Source organism: Empidonax traillii, unplaced genomic scaffold, assembly GCF_003031625.1.
Source record: "Empidonax traillii isolate 1590-97213 ecotype Southwest subspecies unplaced genomic scaffold, ASM303162v1 scaffold12:size2584012, whole genome shotgun sequence".
Lineage (NCBI taxonomy): Eukaryota > Metazoa > Chordata > Aves > Passeriformes > Tyrannidae > Empidonax > Empidonax traillii.
In genome coordinates, this window is record NW_020955205.1 from 1,732,475 (window position 1) to 1,756,692 (window position 24,218).

General features: G+C 54.9%; 3 protein-coding genes across 12 annotated transcripts in view; 2 read left to right on the forward strand and 1 right to left on the reverse strand.

Annotated features, from left to right (window-relative positions):
* Positions 1-165: 165 nt before the first annotated feature.
* GRAMD2A (GRAM domain containing 2A) lies at positions 166-11,342 on the forward strand. Of its 3 annotated transcripts, none has more exons than XM_027889323.1 (12): positions 166-561; positions 2,937-3,050; positions 3,760-3,817; positions 5,134-5,206; positions 5,288-5,391; positions 5,964-6,062; positions 6,981-7,052; positions 7,950-8,018; positions 9,077-9,233; positions 9,533-9,632; positions 9,721-9,828; positions 10,280-11,342. In XM_027889323.1, exons 2-12 carry the CDS (start codon positions 2,947-2,949, stop codon positions 10,281-10,283), a joined length of 948 nt encoding a protein of 315 aa, XP_027745124.1. In that variant the 5' UTR covers positions 166-561; positions 2,937-2,946; the 3' UTR covers positions 10,284-11,342. The 3 variants fall into 3 exon arrangements, with proteins under 3 accessions (XP_027745124.1, XP_027745144.1, XP_027745134.1); XM_027889333.1 differs by having other exon boundaries at positions 169-561; positions 7,950-8,012; XM_027889343.1 differs by lacking the exon at positions 10,280-11,342 and having other exon boundaries at positions 167-561; positions 7,950-8,012; positions 9,721-9,832.
* A 1,436-nt stretch (positions 11,343-12,778) lies between these two features.
* SENP8 (SUMO peptidase family member, NEDD8 specific) overlaps positions 12,779-24,218 on the reverse strand; it is a 19,774-nt gene continuing 8,334 nt past the window's right edge. The window contains exons 1-3 of one of the 4 annotated variants that reach the window (XM_027889356.1): positions 19,500-19,564; positions 18,874-18,928; positions 12,779-15,071 (exon numbers count right to left, since the gene is read on the reverse strand). In XM_027889356.1, coding sequence (XP_027745157.1) covers positions 14,405-15,043 — 639 coding nt within the window. In that variant the 5' untranslated portion in view covers positions 15,044-15,071; positions 18,874-18,928; positions 19,500-19,564 and the 3' untranslated portion in view covers positions 12,779-14,404. Of the gene's footprint in view, positions 15,072-18,873; positions 18,929-19,349; positions 19,441-19,499; positions 19,581-24,218 lie in introns of those variants that run through there. The other 3 variants (XM_027889374.1, XM_027889365.1, XM_027889382.1) reach the window with 3 other exon arrangements.
* The window catches only part of MYO9A (myosin IXA), a 168,372-nt gene continuing 163,966 nt past the window's right edge, over positions 19,813-24,218 (forward strand). For all 5 annotated transcript variants that reach the window (XM_027889155.1, XM_027889197.1, XM_027889171.1 and 2 more), the window contains exon 1: positions 19,813-20,003. The gene's annotated coding sequence lies outside the window, so the exon portion shown is untranslated. The remainder of the gene's footprint in view (positions 20,004-24,218) is intronic.

The window sequence follows — 24,218 nt, forward strand, 5'->3', positions numbered from 1 at the left end:
CCTCCGTACTCCCTCCATGCTCCCCCCTGTTCCTCCCGTGCCGCGGGGCGTTCGCAGCCGCTCCCGATGAGACCCCGCGCCCCGGGCACTGCGGTGAACCCGGACCGGGGTCTGGGCTCAGCCCCGGCCGTGACTCCCCGGCCCCGGGGCGGGAACACCCGGGACGCGCGGGGGCACCCGCGGAGCTCCCTCCGGGCCTGACCTCCCGCTCTCTCTGTCCCTCTCTCCTGCCAGCGCCGCTCGGCTCCGGCCGTTCCCCCCCAGCATCTCGGGGTGGCTCCGCTCCAGCTCCGACACGCGGGACTGAAATGACCTTGGACGCCGGGACCAAGGGCAGCTCTCCGGATCCCGCCCGGGCTCGCTCGGGCCGCGACCGACCGCCCGCCGGAGCCTCCCTCTGCCTCTGAGCCTCCTGGGGATTTTTGGGAGGCGGGATCCCCGCCCGGCTCGGCCCGGCCCTCCCCGCCCGCTTCCCCGGCCCCGGGGAAGGGATCCAGCGAAAATCGCCCGCCGACGGAGGGGCTCGCGCCGGACCTTTTCCAGGCTGGATCCCAGCGCTGCGTAAGGGCAGGGACACAGCGATCCCGAGGGAGGGAGAAGCACCGGGACTCGCCTGCGGGTTTCGGGGAGCCAGTGTGGGTGGGGAGGGGGTGTCTCTACTGGGCAGGGAGGCAACAGGTCGCTGGAGTGTTTTCCCTTTCCCGTGAAGTCCTGCACCACCGGCTTTACCTTCTCTGAAGAGCTCTGCACTCCGACTTTTTTTATGCCACTTGTAGTTTGGGACACTTGGGATGGTGATTTTCCTGCACAAGCAGCTTCTTGCTGAACAAATTCCTTTAGGAGGGTGACAATGTGAGCTGCTGGAAAGTGTTTTCCTCACTGTGCCAGCACTGGAAGTAGCTCTTGGAAGGGAAACCTCCATGTCACCTGTGCCTGGAGCCCAACCTTATCCCATGTTCCTGAACCCCAGACCTGGATCCCTGATGCATCTGGGAGCCAGGATGGAGCGAGATCTGGAGAGGGGAGACAAAGCAGCTGCTGTGATGTTCCCTCTGGGGCTGAGGATGCTCCTCACAGCCCCCAGACCCTTCCTAGAGCATCCCAATGCCAGTACTGTGTCCAGGACTCAGTAACCAAGGAATTGTCCCTGGTGGTGGACAGGAGGGGGAGAGAAAACTGAGAGGGGACCATGCAGCACTTCCAAGTTCTCTCCAGCCTCTGGTTTTTGTCATTTTAGGGGATTTATCTGTGTTTGGGAATGCTGGGTGGGGTTCTGATGCCTTTGCCTCAAGCAGGGGGTGCCTCTCCCTGATCCTTGTGTGGTGCCCCTTGGTGTCAGCCCCGCTTAGGGATAAATCGGCTCACCCGGATTAAGCAGTGCAAGAGCTTGGGGATTTAAGGGATGACGTGAGGGAAGCCGGAGCGGGCTGAGCTCTGGAGAGGGATGCTCCAGATTGAGGCAGAGCCCATTTTTCCAGCACGCGAGAAGGGCGGGTTGAAATCTTTGGTGCCTCCATGATATGAGTTTTGGCTTCAGGGCAGCGTGGCATCACCTGGCAGAGGGTGTCCGAGGAATCAGGCGGGGGAAACGCCTTTTGGTGCAAGGCCAAGGGATGGTATTTTGGTGCTTCTTGTCAGTAGGGTCTCCGTTCCTTTCCAGACACATCCCTTGACCTGAGCTAAAAACAACCTCTGCATGTTCCAGCAGTGCTTGGACTCTGGGGCTGTACTGGCAGCTCTTTGCCAGCGCCAGCTGTGGGGATCCAGGAACTTGTTCCCTGCCAGTTACCAACCACATGGCACCAGCGACTTGTGTTTGGTTCTCCTACACCCCCATGTATGTGCTGCATGTTGTGGGAGCATCCCCACACCTCCAGCTGGGATTCAGCCTGGCTCCATCACATCGAGGCAGTGTTTTGGGCAGGGCCCCAGGCTGTGGGGGCTCATGTGGCTTTAACTCTCAGCCCATTTGGGCGTGTCAGGGTTCAGCACCCCCATCCTGGCTTCCCCCTGAGCCTGGGGTGGTTATTTCCATGGATCATCCTTCAGATGATCCCCTTAGAGTGGGAGCAAGGTGTGTCTAGGGTCATACAGGCAGCAAAAGAGCTGCTCTCTGAGTATAGGAAGTTTGGGTTGGCTTCTCTGCCCGGGCTCTGCCGCAGTGCCATGGCATTATCCTCGTGGGCACTGGGATATGCTCCAGCTCCGTGCTAATCCTGCCACCCTGCCTGCGCCCCACCTGCTCTGGTATCACCCCCTGCCCGGCGAGCTGAGCGCTTTCTCTGGAATCATTTCCTCTCCGCAGGCCTGTGGCAGTTTGCTGGCTCGACCATGCCGCTGGTCCCCTGGGATTGCTTTGGCTCTGGTGCCTCGGCAATCTCCGGTGAAGCGTCACCTCGGTGGCCTATCAGGCGATAACCTGCCCGCGGCGCTGGGCCCGTGTTTACTTTACCTGCTGCGGCCGATAAGCACCTCTGATAACATTCCCGATGGTAAACACCTCGCTGCAACATGCGGGAAGCGACTCAAGGAGGGAGCTGGTGCCTGGCAAGGGCTCTGCCTCGGGAACACGGTGCTTTGCCGACCAGGAGGAGCAGACCCTGGCTGAAATCCATCCCCCTGAGGAGTTTTGTAGACCTGTGATTGTCCCCAGCTCAATCTTCATCCCTTGAGGAGGAGAGGCTGTGCTTTGGACAGAGTTATCTGAGGGAACAGCAGCTCCTTGGCCGCTTGGTTGCGAGCACTGGGGAGTTTCTGGCAAAAAAGTGCCTTTTTTTTTTCTCTCCACGTGACTTGGGAAATCATAGAAATATTCTCGCTGTCCTTGAGCAGCAGATTCTGACGTTTCTGTGCAGGCTGGGATTGAAGGGAATAGATTTAGAGCCCCAGGCCCCTCCTGCCCCTCCCCTCTGGGGCTGACGGGTGTCTCCTTGCAGTGCCACGCCGATGCATGAGAAGGCAGCTCCGCTGAAGAGCCCCGAGCCCAGGCACGGCCGCGAGAAGCTGGAGGTGTCCCACAAGCAGAAGAGTTTGGATTCCCTCGATGGCAGGTGAGGAGCAGCATCCCAAGGGCTGTGGTTGAATGTTTTCTCTTTCCCCCCTGCTGTGGCATCCCTGCTGCCTCTGAGCCCCTGAATCCATCCACCAGCGGGGTGGGGCACAGAGGGACCCTTCTTCACTTTCCCCCTCAAATATTGAGGGTACAAAAGCAGGGGAAGGAAGGGAGAGGGATATGGGGAAGGGAATGCTGTTCCCACAGCTGAGGTTGCTGAGAGGATTTCGCGCTCTCTGTGTTTTGTCTCTTCACCTGCCCGTGGGATGGATGTGGATGGATGTCTCCGTACACGGCCAAAGCCGAGTACATCCTCTGCCCAGGCACATTCCCAAATTCCTCTTTGTGCTTTCCCTCAGGAAGCCATGACCCAGCCAAAGCTGCCCATTTCCCTCTCACAACCTATCCCAGGGTGCTGCTGGGGCAGCTCTGGTCTCCTTCCTGGAGCTGGGATGTGTTTTGGGGACAGTCAACCCTGTCCCAGTGCCTCCGTGTCTCCCATCAGGAATCAGCCCTCAGCAGCCATTACTGAGCCTCAGCAATTTCCAGTTCCACAGTAAATCATGGAGACACCCAAAATGTGGCTTCCTGGGGTCTCTCTTCAATCCTTTACACGATTCCTTGTCTCATCTTGCCTCACATATTTAGGGAGCAGGCAAGAGACCCGGGGCTCTTCCTTACCTGGTGATTATTATTTTTCCTTCCAGCCTCCGCCTGAATGAAGCCCTCAAGGATGAGGACATCAAGAAATGCCACCGGGAAGTGGTGAGTCTTTGGCTTTAGGAGTGACTGGGCTGGTTTATTGTAGCCTGTTGTCCCTGGAGGACCCTGCCTGGGGTGTCAGCTGTGGGCTCAAGGAGCCAGAGGCAGCTCCTCGTGTGGGACAGAGGCTCCTGCCTGCAATTTCAGGGGAGCTGTTAATGGTTTTGTGTGGGCTGTGCTCTGCCGTGCAAACACTTAATGATTTTCCATGCAGAGTAAAGGAAAAAGTGGAAATGTTGACAGCTCAATTTCCATCCATTAATACCTTTTGGTTGTTCAAATCCTGCCCAAAGCAGTTTTTTTGGTTTATCTACAGACAAGAGATGCTCTGAAAGAGGAAGGAATAACGGGAAGCAGTGTTTTGTTTTTCCCCACGAAGAAAATGGAGGGGAAGAATATTTCTGGTTATCCAGGGGCATCTGGGAGAGTGACGGCGTTGGCAGTGGGTCTGTGCTGGGGCCAGGGGGTGTTTCTTGGTGGTGGTTGGAGGTGATAGCCCTCATGTCCCCCTGAAACGCTCCCACTGGCACCCCCATCGTGGCGGCATCTCTCTGGGAGGTGTCTGAGCCAGCTCCAGGTGATGCTGAGCCTTGATCCTCTTAAGGCCCGGCTCATCCGTGACAAGGTGCACGGAGCGAAGGTGACCTTGTCCCACGGGCAGGAGGGCTCTGCCTGCGCTGCTGCCCACAAACCAGCCTTGCTGTGCCGGACTTCCCCGCATCCTGCCAAAGCAGCTCGTCCCTTGGAATTCGCCGGTCCGTGGGCAGCACCCTGAGGGCAGGGGGCACAAATCTGCTGCACGGGACCGGTCGAGCGGATTTATGGGAAGCGTTGAAGTGCCTTGGAGCTTTGCCTTCCCCACAGAAGTGTCTGAGGGCCGCCGTGCTGAGCCTCCCACCGCGGTGCCGGCAGGCTTTGAAGCGGCGCCGAGAATATAAATAGCTGGATGGCGCGTCGCGATGGGCGCAAAGCAAGTGTTGTCACCGTGTCCCGGATAAGGGGAGAGGAGGAGGAGAGAAACCGCTGGGCAAAATAAACTGCCTGCGGATGAGCCCGGCAGAAAAGCAGCTCCTCACGGAGGCTCAGCAGCCTCCTTAGATATTCCGGGAAATGTTTATCCGGGAAGATGGCACAGTGTTCGCCAGGGGCTGGGTCATCCGACCTGCCTCTAACACACTGGGCTCCCCGGCCCCAGCCGGGTGGGACCCCCCTGCACCGCTCCCGGGTGCGGGCAGGGGGAGGTTGTTGCGCAGGAGGGTGATTTTTGGGTCTCCTTATCAGCAAGGTCACCTGATAACTTTGCTCTGCTCTGTTTTCAGGCTGCTAGCAAGTACAACTCCCAGTACCACAAGCTGTTCAAGGACATCCCGACGGAGGAGAGTGTGCTGAAAGGTGAGTGGCAGGGTGAGGGACAGGGGTGGAAGCGGCAGGATCCGGCACATGCTCTGCCATGGCCCTCTCTCTGCCTTGCAGTTTGCTCCTGTGCCCTCCAGAGAGACATCCTCATCCAGGGAAGGCTTTACATCTCCCCCAACTGGCTCTGCTTCTACGCAAACCTTTTCGGGAAGGACATCAAGGTAACGCGGGGACCAACTCACCCCATCCCATGAGGCTCAGAGCCACAGCTTATCCCCTCCTGCATCCAAATACCACCAAAATCCCTGTCAGAAGGCTCCAGTGGGAAGGGGAGTGTGGCTGTGCCCCCCCTCCGATCACCTGCAGTGTCGGCCTGGGGAAACCAAATATTGGTTTGGTCTAGATTTCCCTGATGCAAAACCTTCCACCAGCCGCAGTGGCGTTTGAAGGAAGATCAAAGGTTTCGGGGAGGGGGGAGAGATTTGAATCTCTCTTGGCTTTTCTTCTTGATTTACCATCTGATGTTTCCCCATTAGTCTTGTGGCTGATGGGGATCTTAGGGAGAGACGACTTCCTTTAAAACTGGGCTGGAGGACTGAATTATTTATACCCAATGCTTTAAACAAATATCTGATGGAGGCTCAGGGTTTCAGCAAAGTTACCCTGCCAAAAATTACATCCTGCCTTACTTTTCAACCTCCCTGGGCTTGTGGGGGGGGGGCTCTTGTGGTGGGTCTCAGGGAGACTGGGTGATGCTTGTGCCGTGTCCATCCCGTGTCCTCTTGCCCTGCAGGTTGTGATCCCGGTGGTCTCCGTGCAGCTGATAAAGAAGCATAAGACAGCTCGGCTGCTGCCCAACGGCTTGGCCATCACCACCACTGCCAGCAGAAAGGTAACACAAGCACTGACAGCACTGGATGCCCTGCTCCAAGCTGAGTGTGATTTGGGAACAGGGAAGGAAGAGATTCCCGTCCCTGGTTGGGAAGTGAGCGCTGCTCTCCATGCTGGCTGCCAGCCAGGGCAAACACCCTCTTGTTCCTGAATTTCACTTTGCTTTGCTTTTGTTCCTGAATTCCACTTTGTTTCTGGACGAAGCAAAGCCCGAGTGAAACTCGGCCGAGCCTGACAAATCCCCTGCCAGGCTCACGTAAAACCTTTAAACTCCTTAAACACAAGCAGTGAAAGGGCTTGGACTGGCATTTAGCCGAAGCTGGTGGAAAACTTGGATACAGGGCTGAATTTCCAGCTCTTAATTCCCGTTGGATGTTGTTGGCTGCAGTGAGCTGACGTAGTGGGTCCGAGTCCTTGCCTGCCTGGGTGCTGCTGCCAGCACCGTGCATCACCCATCCCCTGCCAGGGAGGGGGTTATTCTTGTGGGATTTTGGGAGAAGATTGTTCCTGCTGGATTTTGGTAGGGGGTGGCACAGGGCATTCAAAGCCATGTGTGGCTGCCCTGCACGTCATCTGGGTTCTGCATCGGGCAGAATCTGACCCCGTGTTCCCCTCCGTGTCGGGAGATGTTTTCCATAGGTCGCAGCCCTGTTTCCTGCCATGTCCCTCTGGGCTGAGCATGGGAAGGCCCATAGGAACAGCAGCAGAGTGAAACTGGCCCCAAAAAAATCTGGTCCAGGTTTTAGCAGGCTGCAAAAATAACAGCAGGGAAGCTCCTCAGGGAAACGCCTGCAGGGGAACACGGCTCCCGAAAAGGGGGAGATTCAAGGGCAGGACGTCTCTGCCTGTCTCTGCTTGTGGAGAACCTGACTCGGGATTGGGGGAATCTGTCCCAACAGCTTCTCTCTTTCTCTTGCAGTACATCTTCGTGTCCCTCATCTCCCGTGACAGTGTGTACGACGTGCTGAGGAGAGTCTGCACACACCTGCAGGTACTCCCTGTTCCACATCCAACGGCTGTTCCACATGTACACGGCCCTGGGGCTCTGTGCTCCCCCTTGGGCTGAGCAGAGCTCTTCACCACCCATCTCCAAGGCTTTGGAATGCTTCCAAAGCCCTCCCAGTTCCAAGTGTCCTCGCTTCGCATCAAGGGATGGGAAGAGGGGCAGGATCCATGCCCTGGGCACATCCTGTTCCCATGGGCCTTTTCTGGGTCACAGATGAGGCAGAGCCCAGAGTTTCTGCTCTCTCCCAGGGCGTGTGTATGAATTATTTATAATCTGGTAGTAATACTTGTTCTGCCACTCTGCACATGTTGTCTTTTGCCCAGATCTAAAGTTTTAAGAGGAGGAAAAATGGTAGAAAGTAAAAAAAATTTAAATCAAGCGGGAAAAGGCACACATCAGCCCTCGAGCTGGAGAAGGGGACTGTGGGGACCTTTTCTTCCTGCCTTTGAAGCACTGGGAAGCGATGCCAGAGCCCTGCCCCGCCCAGGAGGGTGTCTGCCAGCTGTGCCAGGGTGGTGATTTGTGTGACTCAGCCTTGTTGCCAAACTGGGGGATTTATTTTTTGAAATGTGCTGGGCTCTGCCCAGATATTCCCTTTTTTTTTTTTTTTCCCTGATGGTTTATTCCCTGTGCTGGGAGCTGAGAGCAGTGCAGGAGCCCCCAGCTCAACCATGGCCCTGATGGGTGTTCAGTGATGGGAAGCAGCAGTGCGGTGCCCTGTCCTCTGCTGGGTGCTCTTCTTCGGCCCCCAGATCCCTGTGATTGCAAGTTTTAAGCAGCTCCTCTTCGTAGACTCAACAGAAACTCCAAAATTCCATTTTGTGGCTCAGGTTGAAGCAGGGAGAGGCAGCACCATAACACCCGTTTCTCTCCCTTCTCCAGGTTTCGAGTAAGAAGAGTTTGAGTCTGAAGGAGCTGTCGGAGGAGCCGGACGCTGTGTCACTGGTGAGGGTGAGGGCAGCTCTGGGAGAGGGAAAGACCTTCCTGAACTTGTACTGTGGGTGGGAAGTGCCTCCAGGCCCCCTCAGTTTGAACAGCCGCTCGCAGGGGCAGAGTTGGTTCTCCCCCCTCGGTGCTGTCAAAGGCCGCGCCAGGACGTGCCTGTCACCTTTGGAGCTCATCCTCTGGGATCCTCATCCCCACACTTGGCAGGAATGACGGGTCAAGAGGACCTGGTTGAGCACAGTTGATGACTTAGCCTGTTGGTCTCAGGGGTCCCTTTACAGACAGAAAAACTTCAAAGTGATGTGGAAAATGCTGCAGCTCTGCTCCTGCTGGCCAGTGCTGTTCATGGCCATCAACGTGGATGACAGGCTAAGAATGTGGTTGAGTTATCCAGAAACCTGTGGGATGGCTTGTAGCCGAACCACAGTGTGATCCAGCATGCACAGGGGCCACATCTTGCACCTTTGGAGCAGGGTATCCTCAGGTCTGGTGGCCCTGAGCTGGGTGCAGGAGGTGACAGTTGGGGTGCACCAGGAGGTGACAGCTGGGATGACCCCGATGTTTTGTTGGTCTGGTGGATCCTAGGGGTTAAAGATTCATTTCAAGTGGTGAACTGGGAGCTATCCAGGCTTGCAGCACGTCCTGGTGCTTTGGAGGGATGTAGCCCTTCAGCAGCTCCAGCCCCGGGGACTCTTTGGTGGGGGAACCCCTCTCTGTGCTGGTTGCCTCTGCACATGATTTGGTGCTTTTTTGGGGCACTTCTTTGCCCTTCTGGGGCAATGCCAGGTGGAGAAATGGAGAATGCTGGGTGACCGCCCTGAGTTTCAAGGGGTGGAGGAGGCTGCAGTTGGTATTTGGAGCAGGTGTGGGGTGCGTGGGCAGGTCCACGGCAGTAAGAACCTGCATCCCCATGGAGCCATCACGGAGGACCAGCTCCCTCTTAGGACGATGGTTTGGGTGTGCTGGTGCTCAGTGGAGTTGCCATAAAGTTTGGGTCTGAATCCTTGTCACTGCCACGGGAGAACCCTCTGGCAGTGCATGGCTCACTGGGGCTGTTCCCACAGGAGGTGATCGTCCCCGAGGGCAAGTGGAGGAAGGTGTCACCCACCTCGCTGTCACTGTCACTGCCAGATGCCAACTACCAGTGCATCCACCGGACCTCTGTCAGCAGCCTGAGTGCCAAGGAGAGCTCCTTCACCTCCGAGGAGCCCCTGGTTTCAGGTGAGGGCAGCGTCTGACCTGGGCACACGGGGTTGTGCCCAGTTCTATACATGATGCTGGGCATAAACCTACATAACATGTGTTCATCCATCCTGCCCTCTCCTGGAGGGGAATTCTGCCTTGCATGGGAGCAGGGCTGAGGCTGGGAGTCAGTGATGGGATCCTGGGGATGGGATGGAATCTCCTGGCTGTGGGGTCTGAGCCCATGAGGGAGAAATGTTTGATGTTTTCTGGTTGCTGGAGCAGCAGGAGCATCTGCCGAGTGTTGCTGTGCTGCTGACCGTGGGTTTGCCTTTCAGAAAGTGCAATAAACACCGAGGAGGAGCTGGAGGTGGAGCAGAGCTGTGTGGCGGAGCTGAGACCCTCTGATTACCAGCTCCTGAAGATCTTCATTGTGCTGTAAGTGCCGAGGGTGGCGTGGGGGGGCTGGGGGTACCCTGGGAATGTCGATCTCAGCTGAACGCTTGGCTTGTTCCTCTGCTCCCAGCATCTGCCTCCTGGTCGTGTCCTCCTCGTACCTGGCGTTCCGCATCTTCCGTCTGGAGCAGCAGCTCTGCTCCCTGAACCGGGACTACCTCTCCCGTGGGCACAGGAGGTGAGGCACCCGTAGGGACACTTTGGGGCAGATGGGTCACACTGTATGGAAGACCCAAGGGCTGTGGTGCAATGAGCAGTGGCTGAGTTCCACAACAGGTCCCTGGGATGCTTTGTCCCTTATCCCATGCCTGACAGACCCCACAGTGCCATCCTCACGCCAGGGATGATCCCATCAACTGCTGGACTCAGTGACTGTGGGCAGCTCTGCTGTCCTTGAGACTTTGAACCTTGGGAAGAAGTTTCCTCATGGGTTTGGGGCTCTCCAGTTGGAGGAGCATCAGGACATCTCATTGGAGTTGGGCTGTGCTCTGGGGCTAATGAGACCAAGAGCATCAGCAAAGGATGGACAGGAGTGGGATCTCCTTGGATTAGGCACAGCAGGGAAGCACCGGGATGGGTTACGGAGCCTCTGCAGTCACTCCCTCGTCTCACCCCACTTCCTGCTGCAGGTGACTGTTACCTGGCGCTGGCTGAGGACGGACTCCAACGGTGACACCCTGCCTGTGGATGGCGGTGCTGCGACCTCCCAGCCGTGGCTGTTACACCTGGCCCGGCTTTCCCTCGGCTGGTAAAATGGGACCAAGTATTTTCTCTTTTCCTATGGGCACTTGCTCCCAGCGGGACTTCCCAGCCAGCTCCTGGCCACCGGTGCCAATTCCCCATCCCACTGGAAACCTTTTTTTCTCCCTGGGACACTGCTGTGCCGTAGCACTGAACAATGGCTCGGGGCTGCCGAGTGCTTGGACCTCCCCTTAGGACTTGCTGCTAAAATGGACGCCGGTTTTTATTCCAGGCATGGGTTTTTTCTAGTTGAAAGATAACCTTGGGCTCACCGGGAACCCCCAGAAATGTGGATGAGTTGCTGTTGCTGCCCTGGGTGAACCCACTTGTTCGTCCCTGTCTCAGTACCCCTGGGAATGTGCCCGGAGGAATGGCCCCAAATACGGGGATCTGTGGGGATGGGAGAAAGGGGCCACCAGCCCTGTGGGGCATCATCTATCCCACACCCAAGGGTGAGGGTCCAATCCAGGGCTCCCTAGCCCTGTTTTCATGGAGCACTGGGCCATCTCAGCATGGGGGGGTATGTGTGTGTCCCCTGCAAAGCACTTTAGGGTCCCTCAGACTGGGTGACCACCCCTGGCACTGGGGCCAAACCAAGGCTTCGTTAGTCCCGCTCACCTCGTTAAGATGTCCGGAAAGGAGCCCGTGGCTGGCACCGGTGAACGTCCTGGATCTGTGCCCTGGTTTGTGTTAACCTTGTCACCAGGTGGAGCTGAGTGCTGCAGGATTTGTCCCGCAGGATTTGTCCCACAGCCTACCCCTGGGAGCACGCTGGGGCGGCAGGTGATACCTGTGTGATTCCCTTGGGTTTTCTTTACTGTTTTTTGGGAACTACAAGTGCTGACGGGGCCAAATCCCTGTGCCCTGGGGGAGAGTTTGCTGCTCGCTCTGGGCTCGGAACGGCTTTTAGATGAAATGAAAAAATGAAAATAAACCGTGGATTTTCTAGCACGTGGCTCTCTGCCACCAGTGTCCTCGCAGTGGGAATGGGCTGTGAGTCCCAAAACCAGGCATTCCAAAATCTGCACTGTCCCAGAGCCCCTTCAGGGCATGGGTGACATGGGGACAGTCCTGTCCTCGAGTGGGATGTTATTACACTAGGTGGCAGCCGAGACTGCAGGATGAGACACGAGCCAGTGGCAGGGCCACCTTGGGGACAGCAGCTTCCTAGGAAGGGAGCTGGGCTGCAGCCCCATCCTGCAGGGGGAACAGGATGAGCCTTCGTCCTCCTCCTCTTCCTCCTCGAGCATCCACAACCCCAGTTCCAACCCCTCTCCCCAGCCTGGCCCATGCAGCAAAATGCATGTAAATGAGTGAAATGCATGAAAATGGTCCAGTGTGAAAGCCACAGTGGTGTTGGCTAAGCAGGGACTGGAGTAGTGTCACCCATTTTTGGGGGATTTAGCACCCTAGGGTACTGAGGGGGGTGATCTGGTTTCTTCAAAGCTCTGGATTTATGGGGCTGTCGGAGTCTTTGTTTCTGTGGGTGACCTGGTGGGTGAAAGGCGCCATCCTGCCCCTGCCAGGGACTCGCCCAGCTCGTTTTCCTGGTGCTGCAGCCCAGATGGGTTTAGGGTTGGTTTTCCTACGAACAAGTTTGTGCTCAATGGGTTCAGCCTCAAAGTGGGGCTCTTGACCCCAGAATAGAGGTTTAGAGGTTGAGGATTGGGTGGGTTTTGGTCTGGTGTTCCAGCCTGCTGGTTTTTTGGTGCTCCACAGCAGGTGTGTGGGGTCATTGAGCCAGGAATGTGTCAGTGGTGACAAAGAGCTCCTCTCGGGGCTCTTTGCTTCAGGCCAGCAGTGGAACAACCCATGGGTGCAGTGATGGGGAGGGGGTTTGGAGGAGCACCAGGATGAGCTCCCAGTGTGCTGTGGGGGTCTCTGCTGCTGGTCACTGGTCACAAAGCTCCGGTTTTGTTTCCCAGCTGGTCTTTGCCCCCCTGGTTGGTGTGTGTCCCCTCTCCCAGTCATGCCCTGCTTGAGACTGTTTGCTTTTCTTTGTGTAAAGAAACAGCACATAAAAGCCTCAGGTGCAGGTAATGTCCTCAGGTGCAGGGAACGTCCCTGGGCACTCACCTTGCTGGCTTGGGAACAGGGCTGAGGAGCACAGGGTGGTGTTGGACACGCACAGCCCCTGCCCTCAAATCCCCTCCCAGACCTCCCCAGTGACCCCCACCATCTTGCCTTCCTCCCCCCTATTGCCCTGTGCTCCTCCCCAGCCCAAACCAACCCCTAAAAACAGAACTGGGAGATTCAATCAGCCCAGAAGCCACTGCCAGCCTCGCCCCGAGTCACAGCCCCTGTGCTGTGACACTCCCAGGGGCAGCGGGAGCCAAGGCATTAGCAGGGACCTGCATGAAGGACGGGATGACGCCGGCAAGCACATGGTTTGGTCTGAGTTTTATTCTGGATTTGGGAGTGGCAGTGACATGGCTCCAGCACAGCCCCTTGGTGTCCAAGGTGAATCCCCTTTGGCGAGCAGCTTGATCCCATTTGAGCTCCAGCTGGGCAGGTTTTCCAGGGAGGGCTGGTGCTGGAGGGATGCCCTGGACCACTGTGGGCTGCTCTCCTGTCAGGGCAGCGTAGGAGGGAGGGGAACGATCCTGACCCTTGTCTGGCCCCACCGCTGCCTGTGAGGGTGTAGTTGGGTGTTCTGGGGGAGCCTGGGCTGGTTTCTTGATTTTCTCTTGTCATCAAGGGAAGGTTAAGCCCTTCATCCCCTCAGTGCTGTGCTGCTGCACACACCAGTGGGGCTGGGCTGGTGAGGAGCTCCGGGTTAAAAACAATCCTTCCCTTTCCTTTTCCAAAGGTTATATTTAACCCGGATTTCCCTGATCAGGTTGGTGTGCTGGGGGGTGTGGCTGCTCTGCCAGACACCACCTGAGCAACCTGCTCTTTGCTTCTCACCAAGTGAGAGATTATTCCTTATCTTGCAATGACATCTCAGTTCAATTTTCATTTCCCCCACTGCTAAGCCTGGCTTTAACAAGAGCATCCACTCCAAGATCCCGTCACCCAGCACGGGAGGGGAAGTGGCTCGGTTTGAAGTGCACTAAGGATTTCAAGAAGTCCACAGTTATCTTTGGCTTTTATACCTCAAACTCTGTCCTTTTGTTCTCCCTGGTGTGGGTTTTTTTATCTCAAGTAATAGAACTGGTTTTGTCTTAGAGGCAGCAGCAACACTAATGAGGGTTGGGGAGCGCTGACAAACCCTCCCTGGATGGAGACGACCTAAAATCCTAATGAAAAACCCCAAGCTTCAAAGAGTGAGTGTTGCTTTTTATCTCAATTAAGTTTCCTTTCCTAGGATTGGGTTTCTCAGCTTCCTAATAATCTTCCAGCTATTCAGAGTTGGGTTTTAATTTGCAATAAGAGCAAGCAGGGGTGGGGGACAAAAAAATGCAGTGGCTGTGCAGCCTGGGAGCACCAGGCTGAAGAAAACTGACTTTGGTTTTGCCCTGTTCTTTAGTTAATCGTAGCATTTCCTTTGGAGTCTCATCTTTTGACATCTCAGCATCAGGTTTTCAGGGGCACAGAATCCTGGCTGCTAAATCCCAGACTGCTCCAATACCACTAGTGGGAGGCACAGACTAGAAATAGCCACGATAAAGCACTTGGGGGCTTGGGTTTAAAGGGCATTTTGCTAAACTTGGCTTGGAAGGACAATGCCTGGAGCCAATTAAAGCCACCTAAGGAGGGTGTGCTGCCTGCTGGGCACAGGTGAAGTCTGTTCAGCAACCTGTTTTGCCACAGCAATTAGTATAAAAATTCATCATCAAGAGGGTTTCTTTGAAAGCAAAGTGACTTTTGTCATTTGAAAGACCGGTGATTTCCAGAGGGGGCTAAGGCTTTTCCCACAGAGAACGGGGTGTTTGGGGGGTGTAGCCATGCTGGAGGGGTTACATTCTTCTTCTTTGGGACAATTCTGCGCATGGGCATCTCCCTCAGGCACTGGGGGTGCTGCCTCGAGGACAGGGAAGGCAGTTTTTAGGGGGGCTGGGAGTGCATCCCCATCACTTCTGTGCCAGTTTTGTGATGAGAGCTCTCCACTCAGATCTCTTCTGTGTGATGTAGGAGGGGGTGAGGAGCTGCAGCCCCGGCTCGGGCTGGCCCCGGCAGTACGCGTGGCACAGGGCCTCGGCGTTGCAGATCACGTACATCCCACAGTCGTAGCTGTTCTGCTGCGCCGGTGCCTTCTCCTCCACGAAGGTGGCTTTGCCCCCTCTTTTGCCCAGGAAGGCCTCTAGCTTCCCTGCCACCTGCCTGGCATGGGCAGAGTTGCATTTACTGTGGGAATCATAGTGGGCAAAGCACTTCTTGTCCCTGAAATACACCAGTAGGCTCCAATGGGTGCCCCCGGCGGCCTGGCTGGAGTTGTCATTGATGGGCAGGAACACCAGCTCCTTGCGGAGAAGGTCCAGCGGCTGGAGGAACATGGCTATTTCCTCCTGGCTGAGGGCACACTTGATGAACTGGGCCACCTCGGGGCCGATGAAACACACCCGGTGGCTGAACTCCTGGAACTGCTCGTTGGCGAAGTACTCGAAGGCGAAGCCGATGATGTGGTCGTTGAGCCAGTTTGGGGGCTCGAGCAGGGCCACGTCTGACTGCCTCAGCAGGCTGTCCATGTAGCTGAGCACCACGGGATCCATCCTGCGGCACTCCAGGGACCCACCAGAGCTGGAACAGAGAAGGGCAAGAGGAGATTAGGAACTGGATCATACCTGGGACACGATACAGCCCAAGGAACACCTCGAGTGCCTTCCCAGCAGCAGCGAGCCAGAGCCCAGGATTCCGAGAAGGATATTTGAAGGACCATCAGCAGATGGGGGAGTGTCAGGTTGAGCCAGGCTCTTCTGAGCTCTAGGTTAGATCAGCCTTGCACTGTTAGGATCTGAACCTCAAAGCAAAGGGATTTCACAGCAGTTCCTGCTTTGGAACACTCACACATCTGCACAGAAACCAGACCTGAGCCAGGAGAAGTCAGATGGTGTTTGGGTGTTCTGGTGTCTCACCTGGACAGTGATAGTCACGGGAATTCTTTGCACAACTGGTATTCCCTAAATAAAGCCTTTTTGGGGCTGTCTGACATACAGCCCCTCTCAGCAAGCACAGTGTGCCACAGCTCTGAGCCAGACACGACCTGTTCCAGGAGAACCTGCTGGGCCACCAGCACAGGAGGCACAGCCATGAGTAAGGAGTAACAAAGCCAAACGAGATCACAAACCAACCAGTTTCTGACTGTGGGAATCTTTAGGTCAACTCTGCCTACTCAAATTAGGATTTAGGAGGAGATCTTCCAAAGAGAAACTTGACTTAGCCCTCCTCTGTCCACCCTCGTTTTCCTTATGCTCTGACATCCCCCAGCCCTCCCAGGCTCCTCAGCTGTGGCAACGCACCCTCAGCCCCCTACTCCTCTCCTGGCCAGGATGGAACTGATTTGGCCTCACCCTTCCCTCAGCTGTGCCAAAGGCAGCATGAAAACGTCTTCAGATTCCTGAAAGTCCCGTGTGAAAGCTCAAAACGATAAGGTCACTTTAATGTGATTCACTAGAAATAAGTCACTCATTTTCCATCATGACAGGGGGAAATTAAAAAAATGGAGTGTTGTGTTGTTTACGTGTTAGGAAGAAGTAGATTAGAATCATGAAAAATAACTCTTCCTGGCCTGGGATGCATAAATTAGGGATTCATCTCTCAGAACTCTTGGCACGTGACGAGTAAGGAACAGAATGGATGAGACACGGGCCCTGTGGAACACGTCGGAAGGAAGGGCCGAGGTGAGTGTTTGGGGCATGACACAGCCCATGAGTGTGTGTGTGTGTGTGTGTGTGTGTGTGCCGGTGGATCCTGGAGATGCCGAGCAGCAGGAGTCACCGGAGGAAGGGAGCAGCCCTTGTTTACGCTGAGCCAACACAATGGTATTTGGACACGCTTCCGACCTAACAAGCTCCAACTATTTCCAAGTTCATGGTGCAAATCCTTGCACTATAAAAACAGAAAATCAGACTGTAAATCCCTGTAACTTTGTAGCATCCCTTAACATAGTCTGCTTTAGAGCTGGACATCCTCCAAACATCCAGTTTGGGGGTTTAACAGGGGCAAGGCTGAAATACTTTTACGTGTGCCCATAAAATGCCCTGAATTTTCCTTTACAATGTGTTCTTTCTGCTCCATCTTCTCCTGGAGATGTAGAAGTCCAGCAAATAGCTTTCCACTCCAGTCCAAATGGGATTAGGGGCGAGGGAAGCGTGAGTCCCGTGTTCTGTTCATTTTCCACTCTGCAGAAACATCATGTTTTTTTTTTTCCTGTCAAGACATTTGGCAGGTTCCTCCAGTCAGGAAGGAGAATGGCTCTAGCAAGTGCTTAATTGCCACGAGCTACTACTTTTAATTTTATTGCCATCTGGTATTTGTGAAACTGCCTGTGGGTTCTGCAGGATGACTCACCACATGCAGCTCCAAGGAAAACCCTCGGGAGGCTCCGACGCCCGTCAGAGCCGGAGCAGGTGAGTGGCTGGAACAACGGCTGGTGGGGCTGTGAAAAGCCACGGTGAGGTGGCTTTATTTGGGATAACCTCCCATTAAAGCTAAAGATGGAGCTGCAGAGAAGCCAGGATGGAGAGCCGAGCCTCTCTGATGCCGAGGAGGGGGTTGAAATCCTATCGTGGATTGGGAGCAGCTCTGCACAGGCACAGCCAGGACTCGCTTCCCAAAGGCCCAGGCACACTCTGTTCAGGAGTTTTCATAAAAATGGATAAATACTTACACAGGCCAGGAACCTCTGCTATAGGTGCCAACAGAGCAACAGAGTCTTGCTGGTTTGTTTTATTTGCACATCAGTAGTTGGGATTTGTGCAAACTCTCTGGAATCCTCAGCTCCTCCGAGGGATTTCAGCTGCCCCATTCCCAGTGTTGAGATCATAGAATCATAGAATCATAGAATAGATTGGGTTGGAAAAGACCTCCAAGATCATCAAGTCCAACCCCTGATCCAACTCCAATTACTATATCATGGCACTAAGGGCCACATCCAATCTCTGCTTAAAAACCTCCAGGGATGGTGAATCCACCACCTCCCTGGGCAGGCCGTTCCAATGCCTGATTACCCTCTCTGTAAAGAATTTCTTCCTAACATCTAACCTAAACCTCCCCTGGCAGAGCTTGAGCCCATGTCCTCTTGTCCTATTGTTGGTTGCCTGGGAGAAGAGACCGACCCCCACCTGGCTATAACCTCCCTTCAGGTAGTTGAAGAGAGTGAGATGAGAACACCGGGGTGAGAAAAAGGAGCATTTCAACACAAATGCTATCATTTCATTTATAGATTTGAAAATGGTGCTGTCGTGCCTCAATAGGGCAAGAAGTCAAGTTTCCCTCATGGAAGTTGTAATTTCACAAATAAGCTGCCGTCGCTGGTGTGAGTTCAATCTGTGAACTGATGGGGCTTCTTTGTGTCCAGGATGCAAAGCCAAGCCTGTGTTTTCCAATACTTGACAAAAAAACACCCCAAACTTGTTATTTTCACACCATTAAAGACAACAACCCTCTGCAGGTAATTGTTGAAGACACTTGAGGGCCAGGGAATGAGACTCCTCAGTAATTGAGCATAAATAGGTAGTGGTGGAGCAAAGGGAGTGTGAATTCAGGATGAGTCAGATTCCTAAAGTCTATTTTAATAAATTAAAGGTGCTAAGAACCTGCAGAGGGAATAGTTTAGAGTGACACATCACCAGAGTCCTGTTCCTAATTTAAAGAATATGGAGCTAAATACCAAAAATCACCTGGAAGATAACAAATCCAGACTCTACCAAAGAACAGGAGGGACAAAGATCAAGAGTAAAAGGATGCACGATTTAACCACCAGACCATTCCCTTTTCCTGGAAATACAGGTTTTAGACACCATGTCTTGAGAGTTGTTAATGGGAGCGAGATCAGAGAAGGAACATCTCTTTTTACTTCCAGCAGGAGCTGGGCTGGGTGACACCTGAGCCTCTGGATTAATGTGGCTCCTGACAGAGCCAGAGAACAAACTCAAGGAAAATTAAACAGCTAAACCAGACAAGAAGCACAGTTGTCTCCTTTTTTGTTAAATATAAGCAATCTCTCCGTAGCTGTGGGTTATAATTCCTGTACAGTACCAGGACAACAGGTCCTGAATGCTGAAATCAGAGGAAAACATTCCCAGTTCTGTACAATACCCAAACTTCTCCATTCCAGACAAACTCCCCAACCCAGAGACATGCAGCTGCTCTGAGAACCAAACTTAGAACCTCTCTTGGTGTCCCAGAACCTCCTGGAGCAAGAAACCAAAAGCCACAACAACACCAGGACGGGGTTGGCCAAAGCCCAGAGTTCACCACGAACAGACCCAAGGAAAGGAACGGCTGAGGATGAGCGATGGCACCGGGAATGCCCCAGAGGTACCGGTGGAAACAGCTCAGCTCACCCAGACCACGTCAAACGAGCCAGCAATGCACTCACCTCCAGAGAAGGGGTCAATGCAGGGAGCAAGGGGAATATTGTTTGCCTGAAAGACCTGGATGTCACAGGAATTTGGTCAGGAGAGGGAATTCGGTCAGAGGGAGGGATTTGGGGTGTCACACACCCCGTGAGAGGAGGAGCGACGTGCCTGACCCTGATCCTGACCCCGAGCCTGACCCTGACCCCGAGCCTGACCCTGACCCCGAGTCTGACCCTGACCCCGAGCGTGTCCCGGCGCTCAGTTCCCGGGATCAGAGCGCATCAGCAGCCCCCGGGGTGCGCTCAGTCATCTCAGCGCTTCGATGGGAATAAACGGGAATTACGGGGTGAGCGGAGGGTTCCCCCGGGCCAGGCCCGGGCTCAGGGCCCTGCTGGGGACCCTCCCCACCAGCACCGGGCAGCCCGTGCGCCCCGCCCCGTGCCAGTAACACCCCTCCCTTTTTACCCACTCGAAGCTTTTCTCCCCTCTAACTCACGTTGACACCTCTGGGCCCGGGGACGACTGGCACCGATCTCCGAGGGCTGCGACCGGTGCGATCGCCGGGCAGGGCACCTTAGGGGCAGCGTGTCCCCTCGTGTGGCCCGTCCCTGTCCCCGTCCCCTCCCCGTGTCCCCCCATGTCTCACCCGCCGCCTCATCGCCCGCCGCCGCCTCCCGGTTGCCGCGCGCTGCCGTAAAACGGCCCGGTTGCCGCGTCGTAACGCCAGGGGGCGTGTCGCGGGGCCGGGCCCGTGGGCGGGGCCTCCGCCGGGGCGGGGCCGTCCCTCCCCGCCTGCCCCCGCCCCTGGGCGCGTGAGGGCGGCGCGCGCGCGCGGGCAGTCGGGCAGCGCCCGGGCGGCGGCGGCGGCGGCGGGAGCGGCCGTCCGTCCCCCCTCCCCACCCGGGGACACTGCCCCCCCTCCCCCTCAGCACCGATCCCCCCCTCAGCACCGACACCCGGGACCACCCTCGGCACCGAGCGCCCCCTCAGCAACGACCCCCCTCGGCACGAGCGCGGGACCCCCCTCAGCACCGACCCCCCTCAGCACTGAGCCCCGGGCAGCGGCGACCCTCCCTCAGCACCGACCTCCCGGGATCTCCCTCGGCGGCGGTGGCTGCGGGCGAGGGATGCGCCGCGCCCCGACACCCAGGTGAGCGGCGGCGGGGAGCGGAGCGGAGCGGGGCGGGGACCTCCGGTGAGTGCGGGCGGCGGGGGCGGCGGCACGGGGGTCGTGAGGGGAACCCCGATGGAACATTGCGGGGCCGGCGGGAGCCTTTGTTCGGCGCAGGGGGACGACTGCCCCCAGTGTTCTGAGACCCTCCCGGTGTTCTGAGATCCCCCGGTTTGTGCGGTGCCCCCCACGCGAGTTCGCCCCCCACCTACGCGTGACCCCGCCGGTGGGTGCGCGGTGCGGAGCGGCCCCGCATCGCCCCTCCCAAGCCGGGTTCCCCCCCCGTTGCCGCTCACCCCCATCGCGGGTGGGTTGGACACGCAGGACGTGGAAAAACCAGCCTGGCGGGGGGGGAGATTTATCTCCCTCTGTAGCCCCAGTGTCACCCCAGACTGGGGCTCCCCCGCGCCCCCGGCCCGCGTGGGGCAGCAGCGCCGAGCCCACGGCGATCGGCATCGCGGCGGGAGCGGGTCGCGGTCCCCCGGGGCTCTGCCAGCCCGCTACGCCACGCAGAGCCATTCCCCATTCCCCATCAGCGGTTCCCACCCCTCGGGATGAGGTATTCCTGCGTTTTAGCGCAGTGTTGGACTCTACGGCAGCTCCCGCCCCGGCACGCCGGGCCTTTACGGGAGCACTGCTCCTCCGGAGGTTAAAACAGCCGGTATTTGTTTCTGGAATGTTCCGAAATGTACCCAAAACGGCCATCGCTTTATCCCCGCAAAAATAAAACCCCTCCGACGTGACCGGGGTTGGACCTGCCGTGAGTTCAGAGCCGGGCGTTTTGCCGCCCTTCTCCTGCTGGATCGGCTCCCTCCTCCTCCATCTGCCTTTTCCTATCCCGAAATCAAGCCGAGCTTAATAAAGTGGGGAGCGTGAGCTCAGCAGAAATCATGGCTTTGCCATCCCTCGCTGCAGCGCGGTCCCTGCCCATCGGCGGATCAAAAAAATAATCACGTAGCGGCAGAGGAAGGAGGAGATTTGCTGCTACGGGAGGAAAACCGGCGCGGTGCCTCGCTCAGTCGATAACCAGGCGCTGTAATAAATCGCTCTGTAAACAGACTGTTAGTTGGAGAATTGGGTTTCTGACCGCCTCTAGTCTAGTTCTCCCGACTCTTTTCCCGACTGAGTGCTAGGAAATGACAGGGGAGTGTTGTCTTCCCGTGGAGAGGTGCGTGGACGTGGCGGCGATGGGCTGTGAATGCTTAAGCACGACCTTACAGAACTGAGCTTATCCCCGGGCACAGCAAACTCTGTCTGGTCCGAGGGGCTGCGTTAGAGCATCTTCTCTTCAGCCTCTGATCCTGCAGTCACACCATAGCCACGCCATTTCCCCCATGTCCTTGAGTAAACTCGCCCATTTTGGCGACTTTTCTCATTTTAAAATTTTATTTCATTAAAATAAGGGGCTTTTCTATGCATTCTTCCCTCATGAAGGCTCTCCCAGCCTTGGCCCTCACTCCTGGCCATGATTTTTCATCCCCAAGAGCGTTTTGGAAGCTGTCACTCCAGCTGCTGATGGCAGGGAAGGTAATTCAGCAGCCCTGGCACACGACTAATGAGCTTTTTTTTCCTGGGCTATCGATGATGATGCTAGTTTATATTTATTTATTTATTTATTTATTGCAATCAATACATAAATCAGAGTGGCTTTAGAGATGTTTCCTCTGTATTGAAAGACCCAGGGTGCATCAGCAGCATTTAGAAAGATGTAGAAAAAGCTTTATTTGAATTCATGTGTTTAAAATGTAGCTCAGTTTTGCAGTTATTTCACCTGTGCATCCACTGCTGCTGTTAGGATTTATAAGCTACATGTTTTTTCCTTTTGTTTCCTTTTTATTTTGGGTGGGGAAGCTGCACTTGAGGATTTTAAGGTATCAAACATCTGATGTGACGTCTGCTGTTGCAGTATCTTTCCCAGACACTGGTACTAAAACACTTAGAGTATCAAACCTGTGGCATCTTTTGCTAGGAAAGTCTGAATGTTTTATCCTGGTATTGTTTTTATCTGGGATCATAGTGATTTTGGTGAGCGTTGATCGGGTTTGCAGGAAAACCTCTGAGAATGTGAAGCACACGAGGGCGGGCGCTTGGGAATCGTGAAATCCGAGTTACCTGTGCAATCTTCATTTAGTTCGAAGTAGGGCTGGACTTGACATCCTCATCCCCTGCTTGATTTCTGGCAGGATGGAATCCAGGTCTGGACGGAAGAACCTCTGCATGCCCACAAGTCCGTGAGGGAGTACTGGGAGCACAGGGATGGTGCTGGTCCCTCCACTGGTTTACCAGATTGGCACCACTGAGCTGGCGAGGAGGACCAGGGTTCACCATCACAACCTTGGGACCTCATGTGACAACTGGTCCTGGAGCTTAAATACCTCCAAGTCTGGGAAAACTGGGAGCAGACTTCCAGTGTCTGATGTGGGCCTACAAGGGAACCAGAGAGGGGCTCTTCATCAGGAGCTGTAGTGACAGGAAAAGGGGAATGGCTTCCTGCTACCAGAGGGCAGGGTTAGATGGGATATTGGGAAGAAATTCTTCCCTGTGAGGGTGGGGAGGCCCTGGCACAGGTTGCTCAGAGAAGCTGTGACTACCCCATCCCTGGAAGTGTCCAAGGCAAGGTGGGACCAGGCTTGGAGCAACCTGGGCTGGTGGAAGGTGTCCCTGCCCGTGGCAGTGGGGTGGGACGAGATGATCTTTAATGACCTTTAATGATCTTCCAACTCAGTGCTGGGATTCTGTGATTCAAACGTAACCTGAGAGTTTCTAAAGCCATTTGGGCTGGTTGGTTTTGGTAAGCATAGCATGTCTGCTTTTACCCAGTTCTAGTTCTCCCTCCAAACCGTGCAACTTTTGAACTCAGTTCCTTTAAAAATGCATTTATTAGGGAGCAGACAAGGTCGTTGAACTGCTTGAAGCATCTTAGCCGGTCAAACTTGATTTCAAAAATTCCTCCATCCCCTCAGTTTGTAAATAAAGTGGGGTTGTGTTCCCATTTGCACATGAAACACCACGATTGAAAGCACATTCACTGTGTTGTTGATGAAGCTCCAACCTGGTCCTGGGGTCCTACTCCCCAGACAGACTGGGGGCAGGTTCCAGTTTGGGAAGACAGTGATTTTTTTGTGTTGAGGTTAAAAGGGGTGTCTGATTTTCTCAGGCTCGAGTCCCGCGTGCAACGTTTGCTTCACTTCCTCTCGAGCGAACGGGATTTCTCCCTTCTTGGCAAAGTAAACATGAGCATAAATATTTAAAGGATCTCGGCTTAAGTTTGCAAATTCGAGACTTTCTCCAACATTCCTTTGGACAAAAGCAGTGGGGCTGGAGATTTGGGAAGTGTCTGGGTACTTCCCTGCTCTGGGAAGAGGCTTATAATTCTTCAGGCTTCCTGCTGCAAAAATATTCCGATGTGTTCTCAGGTTAGATGGACTGGGATTATCACAAAGCTTGGATTTCCTATGGAATTGTAAGGATGAAATGCTGTTGATGGGATGTCTATAGATCATCGAAATTGTTTTTATGGAATTTTATTTTTCTTTTACACAGGCCAAATTTTTCCATAGGTTTTGGGTAGATGTGTGAAGGCACAGGTGTTGAGACTATAGAAACCAAACGTGAAACGCTTGCCAGATAATGGATTAAAAACAGGAAAAAAGGGAAATGGAATAGTCTTTGTTTTCTCTGTGTGACTCTTTAATATTAAATCTCACTGCTGTGTTTGACAGGTCAGATGCCATGGTGAGATGTATGTCTCACTCTTGTGATTGCATCGATGTGTCTTGGAATTAAACCTTTAAAATCAAACTCACCAAACCACTTGACCCCAGAAATTACAAAAATTCAGAAGAGAAGGCCATAGGACAGGGATTTTTAGAGTTGAGCTCAGTTTTGTGTCTGTTTTTCAGAGTTACAGCTCTGCTGGACCTCATGGTAGCATTGTTCTGTCTAGGGAGAGGATCCACAGCAGGTGGATTTCCACAAGACAGTGGAAAAATCTTACAAGTGAAGTGAGAGCTCCATGTCTTTGCCACAAATGCTTTTTATTTCTAACAACCCCCTGTGATTTTAATGGTCCATCCTCTGAAGGAATGTAGGATCCCTTGGGTTAGAAGACACTTCTGGAAGTCACTTAGTCCAGGTCCTGCTTCCAGCAGGGTCATCTGCAAGGTCAGATTGGGTTCCTCGTGGCTTTAGGTG